General features: G+C 45.4%; 1 protein-coding gene across 1 annotated transcript in view; it reads left to right on the top strand.

Annotated features, from left to right (window-relative positions):
• cope (COPI coat complex subunit epsilon) overlaps nt 1–11,344 on the top strand; it is a 34,325-nt gene continuing 22,981 nt past the window's right edge. The window contains exon 1 of the mRNA XM_041205417.1: nt 1–149. Coding sequence (XP_041061351.1) covers nt 33–149 — 117 coding nt within the window. The 5' untranslated portion in view covers nt 1–32. The remainder of the gene's footprint in view (nt 150–11,344) is intronic.

Genomic DNA, 11,344 nt, shown 5'->3' with positions numbered 1-11,344 from the left:
TTCCGGCGCCACGTGTCTGCGCCTGCGCGGTGATGAGCAAGATGGCGGCCATGCAGCAGCAGGGGGAGGGAGACCAGTTGTTCGATGTTAGGAACAGTTTCTACATCGGCAGCTACCAGCAGTGTATCAACGAGGCGCAGAAGATCAAGGTGAGGCCACGGGGGAGGATTCGGGGCCTGTTTACTTGTGGTTTATTTTAAATCGATGATGGGTGCCTGGCCCTTCGTTCAGCGGCGGCACTAGGATCTGGGCACCTCTCAGGGCGGCTGTGGGGACGGACAGGCACCGGTTATCAGTCCTGGTTCAGGGGCTGGCAGAAGGTTCAAGTCCCACCCCTCAGCCTGAGCACAAAAATCCAGGCTAACGCTCCCAGTGAGGGGGCACTGCACTGTCAGAGCGTCAGTACTGAGGGAGCACCGCACTGTCAGAGGGTCAGTACTGAGGGAGCGCCGCACTGTCAGAGGGTCAGTACTGAGGGAGCGCCGCACTGTCAGAGGGTCAGCACTGAGGGGGGCACCGTGCTGTCAGAGGGTCAGTGCTGAGGGAGTGCTGCACTGTCAGAGGGTCAGTACTGAGGGGGCACCACACTGTCAGAGGGTCAGTGCTGAGGGGGCACCGCACTGTCAGAGGGTCAGCACTGAGGGGGTACCGCACTGTCAGAGGGTCAGCACTGAGGGGGCACCGCACTGTCAGAGGGTCAGCACTGAGGGAGCACCGTGCTGTCCGAGGGTCAGTGCTGAGGGAGTGCTGCACTGTCAGAGGGTCAGCACTGGGGGGGCACCGCACTGTCAGAGGGTCAGTACTGAGGGAGCACCGTGCTGTCAGAGGGTCAGTGCTGAGGGAGAGCTGCACTGTCAGAGGGTCAGCACTGAGGGGGCACCGCACTGTCAGAGGGTCAGTACTGAGGGGGCACCGCACTTTCGGAGGGTCAGTAGTAAGGGAGCACCGTGCTGTCAGAGGGTCAGTACTGAGGGAGCACTGCGCTGTCAGAGGGTCAGTACTGAGAGGGCACCGCACTGTCAGAGGGTCAGTACTGAGGGGGCACCGCACTGTCAGAGGGTCAGTACTGAGGGAGCGCCGCACTGTCAGAGGGTCAGTACTGAGGGAGCGCCGCGCTGTCGGATGGTCAGTACTGAGGGAGCACCGTGCTGTTGGAGGGCCAGTACTGAGGGGGCACCGCACTGTCAGAGGGCCAGTACTGAGGGGGCACCGCACTGTCAGAGGGTCAGTACTGAGGGGGCACCGCACTGTCGGAGGGTCAGTACTGAGGGGGCACCGCACTGTCGGAAGGTCAGTATTAAGGGAGCACCGTGCTATCAGAGGGTCAGTACTGAGGGAGCACCGTGCTGTCAGAGGGTCAGTACTGACGGAGCACCGCGCTGTCAGAGGGTCAGTACTGAGGGAGCACTGCGCTGTCAGAGGGTCAGTACTGAGGGAGCACTGCGCTGTCAGAGGGTCAGTACTGAGGGAGCACCGCACTGTCAGAGGGTCAGCACTGAGGGAGCACCACACTGTCAGAGGGTCAGTACTGAGGGAGCACTGCACTGTCAGAGGGTCAGCACTGAGGGAGCACCACACTGTCGGAGGGTCAGTACTAAGGGAGCACTGCGCTGTCAGAGGGTCAGTACTGAGGGAGCACCGCACTGTTGGAGGGTGAGTACTAAGGGAGCGCCGCACTGTCAGAAGGTCAGTACTGAGGGAGCGCAGCACTGTCAGAGGGGTCAGCACTGAGGGGGCACCGCACTGTCAGAGGGTCAGCACTGAGGGAGCACTGTGCTATTGGAGGGTCAGCACTGAGGGAGCGTCGCGCTGTCGGAGGGTCAGCACTGTGGGAGCGCCGCATGGTTGGAGGGGCCATCATTCAGATGAGACATTAAACCGAGGCCCTGTCTGCTCTCTGGTGGACGTAAAATGCCCCATGGAGCTGTTTTGAAGAAGTGCGTGAGTTGTATGTGAATCACAGAAAGTCAGTGTGCAGGTACAGCAAGCAACTGGAAAGGTGAACCACACATTAGCCTTTATTGCAAGGGGGATGAAATATAAAAGTAGAGAAATTTTACTATAACTGCACGGGTCATTGGTGAGACCACAACTAAGGTACTGTGCGCAGTTTTGGGTCACCTTATTATGGAGGGACACACTTGCATTAGAAGCAGTTTAGAAAATCTTCACTCAACTGATTCCTGGACTGATGCCTCCCGAGGAAACGTTGAGGTTTGACCTATACCCTTTGGAGTTTAAAAGAATGAAAGATGATCTTATCGAAACATATAAATTCAGAGGGGGCTTGACAGCGTAGATGTTGGGGGTGGGGGGGGGTGTTTCCCTTCGTGGAGGAATTTAGAACTAAGAGGCACAGCTTCAAAATAAGGAGTCTCCCTTTTAAGATGGGGTAAGGAGGAATTTCTTCTCTCATAGTAGACCTGCAGAATTCTGTTCCCCAGTGTGCAGTAGAGACTGGGTCATTTAATATATTCAAGACTGAGTTAGACAGATTTTGGTTTGAAAAAGGAATCAAGGTTTATGGGCAATACTTGTGGGGAAGGTGGTGACATTGTAGTATTGTCACTGTACTGGTATTCCAGAAGATCCAGGGTAATTCTCTGGGGACCCGGGCTCGAATCCCACCACAGCGAATGGTGAAATTTGAATTCAATAAAAATCTGGATGATGGCCACGAAACCATTGTCATAAAAACCCATCTGGTTCACTAATGTCCTGTAGGGAGGGAGATTATCTGTCCTTACCATGTGACTCCAGACCCACAGCAATGTGGTTGGCTCTTAAATGCCTTCTGAACATGGCAATTAGGGATGGGCAATAAATGCTGGCCTAGCCAGCGATGCCCACTTCCCTCAATAAACAATTAAAACAGGTTATGTTCCCATGCTTCCCCTGCCTTTGCAAGAAGGAATTGGAAAATGTTATCTGAAAATGAGCAACTGCAGGATTACTGGGGAATGGCACTACATGCATTGCACATTTGGCGAGACAGCGTATGCACGTAGGGCGGAATGGCTCCCTCCTGTGCTGTAAGAGTTCTATGGTTGCATCTTGTAGATGGTAAACATTACTGCCATTGTGCACCAGTGGTGGAGGGAATGAATGTTTTAAGGTGGTAGTGGGATGCTGATCAAGTGCTTTGTCCTGTGTTAAGGAGCTTTTCCTCTTAGCAGGTCCTACAATTCCACAATCAATAAATCAGTGGGGGTCTCTGATGACTTCCTGCAACGATATCCTAAGGCTGCAAATGTTTGGGCTCCAACAATCACTTTTATGCCAGGTGTAGATAAGATGTTTCTCCTGGCTGGTGAATCTAGAACCAGGGGCACGGTCTCAGAATAAGGGACAGGCCATTCAAGACTGAGGTGAGGAGGAACTTCATTCAGATAATAGTGAATCTTTGGATTTCTCTATCCCAGTAGTGCGACGTCACTGGATGGTAAAGGATAGGGAGGAGGAGGGTTCATGGTCTTCATAATCCTCAACTTATAGCAAAGGTCAGCGTATGATGAGGCTGATGTGCTTCCAAACATCTTCAACCTAAATGCATCGTGGGGTCACCACTATTGTAGATAGGAACGTAGGAAATAGGAGCAGGAGAAGACCATTCAACCTTGTGAGGCAGTTGCACCAGATCGAGGCTGATCATCAACCTCAGGATCTTATGTTTTAATCAAGTCACCTCTTAGTCTTTTAAACTTCAGCAGATAGAAGCCTAGCCTGTCCAACCTTTCCTCAGGAGACAACCTGCCCATTCCAGGTATTAGCTTGGTAAGTCTCCTCTGAACTGCTTCCAATGCATTTACATCCTTCCTTAAATAAGGTGACTAATACTGTACACAGTACTCCAGATGTGGTCTCACTAGCGCTCTGTATAGCTGAAGCATAACCTCCCTGCTTCAATTCCCCTCACAATAAATTATAACATTCTTTTAGCTTTCCTAATTACTTGCTGTATTTGCATACTAGCCTTTTGCAATTCCTGCACCAGGACACCCAGATCCCTCTGCATCTGCGCTCTGCAATCTCTCACCATTTAGGTAATATGCTTCCCTTTTATTCTTCCTGCCAAAATGGACAGTTTCACATTTTCCCACATTATACTCCATTTGCCAGATCTTTGCCCACTCACTTAGCCTATCTATATCTTTTTGTAGCCCTCCTTATGTTGTGTTCACAACTTACTTTTCTACTACCTTGGTGTCATCAGCAAATTTGGCAACCACCCCTTCATCCAAGTAATTTATATATATTGTAAACATTTGAGGACCCAGCACTGATCCCTGTGGCACACTACTCATTACATCTTGCCAACCTGAAAAAGATCCATTTATGCCTACCCTCTGCTTCCTGTTAGCCAGCCAATCTTCTATCCATGCCAATGTTACCCCCTATACCATGAGCTTTTATTTTATGCAGTATCCTTTAATGTGGCACTTTATCAAATGCCTTCTGGAAATCTAAGTACAGTACACCCACTGGTTCCCCTTTATCTACACTTGATACTTCCTCAAAGAACTCCAAAAAGTTGGTTATACATGATTTCCCTTTCACAAAACCGTGTTGACTCTGCCTGATTACCTTGAACTTATCCAAGTGCCCTGCCATAACTTCTTTCATAATAGCTTCTAACATTTTCCCTATGACAGATGTTAAGCTAACTGACCTGTAGTTCCCCACTTCTGTCTCCCTCCTCTTTTGAATAGTGGAGTTACATTTGCTGTCTTCCAATGCAATGGGACCTTCCTGAATCTAGGGAGTTTTGGAAAATTAAAACCAATGCATCAACTATCTCACTAGCCACTTTTTTTAAGACCCTAGGATGAAGTCCATCAGGACCTGGCCACTTGTCAGCCCGCAGCTCCAACAATGTACTCAGTACTACTTCTCTGGTGATTGTAATTTTCCCCACACCCTTCCATTTCCTGATTTATAGCTGCTTCTTGGAAGTTACTTGTATCCTTTATAGCGAAAACTGATGCAAAATACTTGTTCAATTCATCTGCCAGCTCCTTGTTTTCCATTACCCCAATTATCCAGACTCACTTTCTAAAGGACTAATGCTTACTTTGTTAACTCATTTCTTTTTTAAATCTTTATAGAAATTCTTACTATCTGTTTTTATATTTCTGGCTAACTTTCTCTTGTACTCTAATTTTTCCCTCCTTATTAATCTTTTAGTCAGCCTTTCCTGTTTCTTACTTTCTGCCCAATCTTCTGACCTTCCACCTGACTTTGCACAAACATATGCTTTTTCTTTAAAGTTGATACTATTTTTAACCTTTCTAGTTAACCATGCCTTCCCTTCAACTTTTTCTTACTCGTTGGAATGTATCTATTTTGTGTATTCTGAAATATTCCCTTAAATGTTTGCCACTGCATCTCTATTGACCTATTCCTTAACCTAATTTGTCAATTCACTGTAGCGAGCTCTGTTTTCATGCCCTCATAATTGACCTTATTTAAGTTTAAAAACGTGGTCTCGGTCCCATTCCTCTCTCCCTCAAACTGAATGTAAAATTCAATTATATTATAGTCGCTGCTACCTAGAGGCACCTTCACTCTGGGATCGTTAATAAATTGCAGCCTGCTGCACAATACCAGATCTAGTATAGCCTACTTTGGTTGGCTCCAGACATGCTGTTCTAAGAAACTATCCCAAAAACATTCTGTGAAGCCCACATCTGCACAACCTTTGCCCATCCAGTCTAATGTAGATTAAAATCTCCCATGATTGTTGCCGTGTCTTTCTGAAAAGCTTACATTATTTCTTCCTCTGTGCTCCACCCTACAATGTGTTTACTATTAGGGGGCCTGCACATGGCTTCCACAAGTGACTTCTTGCCATCACCATTTCTCATCTCTTCCCAAGCTTTTTCCACATCCTGGTTTCCTGAATTTAGGTCATGCCTCGCTGTTATGCTAATACCATCATTAACTAACAGAGCCACCCTTCCACCTTTTCCTTACTCCTGTCCTTCCTAAATATCCTGTACCCTTCAACATTCAGGTCCCAATCCAATCCCCCTGCAGCCATGTCTCTGCAATGGCAATCAAAGCGTACTTATTTATTTCTATGTACGCTCTCAGTTCATCTGTTTTGTTTCAAATGCTTCATGCATTCAGCTACAGGACCTTTAATTTTATCCTCTTATTCTTTTTATAACCCCTAGTCTCATCTGTTGATTTACTGTTAGATTTGTACTCTGTATCTCTTCCTGCCCCTGCCTATTTTTCATTACCTGTAATAATATCTTTCTCTTTTGTCCTGTCTCTACTCTTTGGTTTACCACATCTCCCCAGTTTGATCCCTTGCCCCCTGTACTTAGCTTAAAACCCTCCAGTCCCAAAGCGGTTCAGATGTAGACCATTGTAATGGTACAGATTCCACTTTCCGCAGTACTGGTGCCAGTGCTCCACACACTGGAATCCACTTCTTCCATACAAGTCTTTGATCCACACATTCATCTCCCTAATCTGATTTGTCCTATGCCAAATTACGTGGCTCAAGTAATAATTCAGAGATTACGACCTTTGAGTTCTACTTCTTAATTTGGCGCCAAACTCTTCATACTGACTATGCAGAACGTCCTCCTTTGTCCTGCCTAAGTCATTGGTAGCTACATGGGACCACGACGACTGGGTCCTTCCCCCTCCCACTGCAAGTTCCTCTCCGGCCCTGAGCTGATATCCCAAACCCTGGCGCTGGGCAGGCAACACACTGCCCGGACTCACGGTCTTTGCTGCAGAAAACAGTGTCAATCCCTCTGATTATACTGTCCCTGACTACCACTACATCCCTTGTTACCCCCGCTGCTTGAATGGCTTCCTATATCACGATGCCATGGCCAGCCAGCTCATCCACCCTGCAGCCCCCACTCTCATCTAAACAAGCTGATAAAAACCTCAGACTTATTGGACAATTGCAAAAGCCAAGACTCCTGCCCTCTAGGTCCCCTTAACCTGCCTCACTTGCAGTCACACCCTCCTGTCCCTGACCACTGACCAAATCAGAAGACCCACCCTAAGTGGTGTGACCACCTTCTGGAATGAAGTATCCAGATAACTTTCCCCCTCCCTGAAGTACCGCAGTGTCTGCATCTCAGCCTCTAGCTCAATAACTTTAAGCCGAAGTTCCTGCAGCTGCAAACACTTACTGCAGATGTGTTTTTCCTGGATCACACCGGTACCCAGAAGCTCCCATATCCTGCAATCGCAGCCATCACCTGCCCTGCCATCTCCAACGTGTTAATTAATAATTGCTAATTAATTTATAATTAATAAAGCCTCCACCTCCCAATAGGTTTTGCCACTGCCAGTAAACTTTACAATACTGATAAAACTTACAGTTTCTAACAATACCAGTTACTGATTTACTGGCTCCTTCTGCTGCACCAAAGCAGAAATCATATGCTGGAGGCTGAAAAAGAGAAAAACACCTCCTCTCCTCCCACCCTCCACTCAGCACATTTTTCTTCTTGGAGTAAACCTTACCTAAAGCATCTCTTTCCCCCTATGCACTGGATTCCCACTTTGAACTAAATTCCCAATTATGCTCACTCGGTCTCTGTCTCACTCAGGCCGAAGTCTCCCCTCACTGACCGTGTGCATACAACAGATGTCAGGTAGAAAATACAATGGGGAATCAGGCTGAAGATAGAAGGACCAGAGGGGAAGTGAAAAAACTAATAAGAAAAACAAAGAGAGAGCATAAAAAGATACTGGCAGTTAACATAAAAGGGAATCCCAAGGTCTTCTGTAAGCATATACATAATAAAAGGGTGTTAAAAGAAAGAGTTGGGCCAATTAGGGATAAAAAGGGGACTTGCACGTGGAGGCAGGCGAAATAGCGGAGGTATTAAACGAGCACTTTGCATCTGTCTTTGCAAAGGAAGAAGACGTTACCCAAGCTGAGATGAGAGAGGAGCTAACTGGTACACTAGAAGAATTTACAACTGAGAAGGTGGTGGCGGAAAGGCTAGCTTTACTTGAAATAGATAAGGTACCAGATGTTAGGAAAGGAAACAGTGAAAGATTAACTGTTATTAGGTTGTTTAACCAAGTACACATTTGGTTGTATAAAAGGGTTAACAGCAGAGACTAGTTCTCTTGGAGAGTTTATGACAAGCAATAAAACTCTGTCTGAAAGAGTTTGCCTTGGTTTCGGTCATCATTTCTAAACAACTATTGGAACTTAACAGGTAGCAGAGAATGATTGCTGCTTGTAAGTACAAGATTGGGAACTAAGCTTTCTTTGGGCAAAAAACTGTATTTGGAGTTAACTTTAAGAGCAGAGTGGTTTGGATTGACTCAAAAAAAGGAGAATGGCTGAATCAAAATGTCAAGTTTCGGGGTATGATTACCCACCTATGTTTTTTGAGAGTGAACCTAATGAGCAATGGAAGAATGAAGTAACTGTGCATCAGTTTACGTCCTTGCCAAAGGAAAAAAAACAGGGAATGGCCTTGGCACTTACGTCTTATTTTGCTTTTGTATGGTAATGAAAGTATTTTCAGAGTTGGAGCCTGAGCATTTGGACACAGATGAAGGTTTGGAAGCATTATTAGATCATTTAGAAATAGGATGCAGGCATCAGTAGAAAAGGTGATTTGTAACTAGAAATAATGGGGACAGCAACACTTTGGACAATTAAGGCAGGAGAAAAGAATTAGGGATTTATGACAAAAGAATGAACCCCAGAAATGCCCAAGGTGTGGTCAATCGGTGCTTTAGATGCAATTCAAATTACCATTATGCAATGAACTGTCGTAAACAATATAATAAGGTGTTCGAAGTTAAACATGAGATAGAAGACTCAGAAGAAGAAGATGGAGATATTGACCAAAGAGAGGGCGTTGTATTAGTTACAAGAAGTTCAGCCCGGCGATGAATGTCCTGGTGGCAGAGTCTTTCAACTGTGCGGTGCTAGATAGCAGATGCACGTCTACAGCCTGTGGAATAGACTGGTTAAAATGCTACCTGGACGACTTAAATGACAAGGACCAGAATAAGGTTAAAGAATTTGAGAGTTCCACCAGTTTTAGCTTTGGAGATGATACCCTAAACTCTTTAAAAAGATCCCTGTAAGATAGCTGGAGTCAATCATTTCATCAGCACAGATGTAGTGTCTAGCAAAATACCATTACTGTTTAGCAGACCATCGATGAAGAAAGCGTAAATGAAGCGGGACATGGAAAACCTGTGGATTTACAATTTATGCAATCTGGACACTAGTGTATTCCATTAATGAAACCTAACTTTTCTTCTGAGGAGATTAAAGAAGTGTTATTAGCGTTGGGGATAGGAATTTGGAAGACAAAAAGCAAATTGTGTTAAAATTGCATCGGTAGTTTGCCCACCTTTCTTCGCAAAGATTAAAAATTTTGCTCAGGGTTGCAGGAATAAGGCATGGAGAGTACCCTAAACTTAGAGGAGATAAGCGATCGTTGTGATATGTGTAAGAAATTCAGAAGGACACTATCATGGCTGATAGTGACCTACCTTTAGTGAGGGATTTCAATTAATTTGTGGCAACGGATTTAAAGATGTGGGATAAAGAAAAGAACATTTTTATTTTACATTTCATAGATTTGGCACCAAGGTTTAGCCAGTCGACAACCATGTACAGTAAAGAAAAGAAAATAATTGTGGATCAGGTAATGGAGAAGTGGATAGGGACTGGATTGGGACCGCCAGCGAAATTCCTCACTGATAATGGGGATGAATTTGCTAACAACGAATTCCGGGATATGTGTGAAAACATGAATATAATAGTTATGAATACCGCAGCTGAAAGCCCCTTTAGTAGCGGAATGTGTGAAAGGAATCATGTGGTTATCGATGAGATGCTTTGTAAACTATTGGTGGGTAGACCAAGCTGTAAATTAACATCAGCTCTAGCATGGGCTGTCCATGTCAAGAATTCACTGCAGATGGTTGAGGGCTATAATCCATATCAGTTGGTTTTTGGTAGATACCCAAAAATTCCTTCAGCCCTGAATGATCATCCCCCAGTTTGGGAGGGAACTATGATTGGATCTATCTTTTCGGAGCATTTAATTGCACTACACGCGGGTAGAAGAGCTTTCCTTAAAGCCGAAGTTTCATAAAGAATTTGGCGAGCTCTAAGATACAATGTACATCCATTGAAAACTATTTTCAATCAGGGAGACCCGATGTACTATAAAAGAGAAGGACTTAATGAGTGGAAAGGCCTGGGTAAGATTGTTGGTAAAGATGGTAAAACAGTCATTTTACAGCATGGGAGCCAGAATATTCAGGTACACTCATCAAGGTTAGTTGGTGCAGACTACACATTTGTGGACCCGGAAAGGGACGAGGAACCATGTACTTCTCAGCGCCATATGTTGCATGATTGTGGGGACCAGGTAGCTGAAGTTGACAGGGTATCTGAAGACGGAGAGAGTAATTTAGATGAGCAAGATGAGGCAATTTGTCCCAGAGGACAACTGCTGAAAGCTGACTCTAAAGTTACATGCTTGCCAGAAGGGGCCAGTCAATGGAGGGATGCAATGATTGTAGGTAGAGCAGGGAAGGCCACTGGAAAATATAAAAACTGGTTAAATGTACGAGATAAAGGACAGGAAGTTAGGCCTATAGATTGGAAACATGAAGTACAAAAATGGAAGGCATGGAAACACAGTTTTAGTTCAGACAGTGGGTCAGGGAGAGAGCATGCCTGTAGGAAGAGATCACGAACCGTTGAATATGGGAGACAAAAATGGGAGAAGGAGATCAAATAGTAACAATCTGGAGCATGAAAGAAGGCAGGATAGAGGGCATAATTTAACAAGGTGAAGGAATATGGTACAGACTGGTAACACAACAAGGAACAGAGGCCCATGTGATTGAGAAGTCTTAGTAGCTTCAAACAATTTAGACGCTAAGTTAATAAAGGATGTTAAACAGCAAGAACTACATAGTTGGGAAAGAATTTGGGGTATACACAGGTGCCACATAGGAGACAACCAGCTCTGTCTCATAGATGGATATGCACAAAAATGGTGCTTCCTGATGGAACTTTCAAAGCTAAACCCAGGCTAGCGGCATGAGGGTTTGAAGAAAAATTGGGTGACCGGGATGTCAGAGTAGATTCACCTACGGCAGTGAAAGCTGTGCTGCAGATCTTTTTAGCTCTATTAGCCCCAATGCTTGGGAATGTAAGTCGATTGATATTAAAGCTGCTTTTTTGCAGGGACACCAACTTCAAAGGGGAGTTTTTCTCCATCTACCAAAAGAGGCGCCAAACGCAGAAGGGACTCTCTGGAAGCTAAATAAATGTGTATACAGTTTAAATGATGCCTCCAGAGTTTGGTATTTC

This window comes from Carcharodon carcharias, chromosome 14 (assembly GCF_017639515.1).
Source record: "Carcharodon carcharias isolate sCarCar2 chromosome 14, sCarCar2.pri, whole genome shotgun sequence".
Classification (NCBI taxonomy): Eukaryota; Metazoa; Chordata; class Chondrichthyes; order Lamniformes; family Lamnidae; genus Carcharodon; species Carcharodon carcharias.
This window is presented reverse-complemented; position numbering and strand designations above follow the sequence as displayed.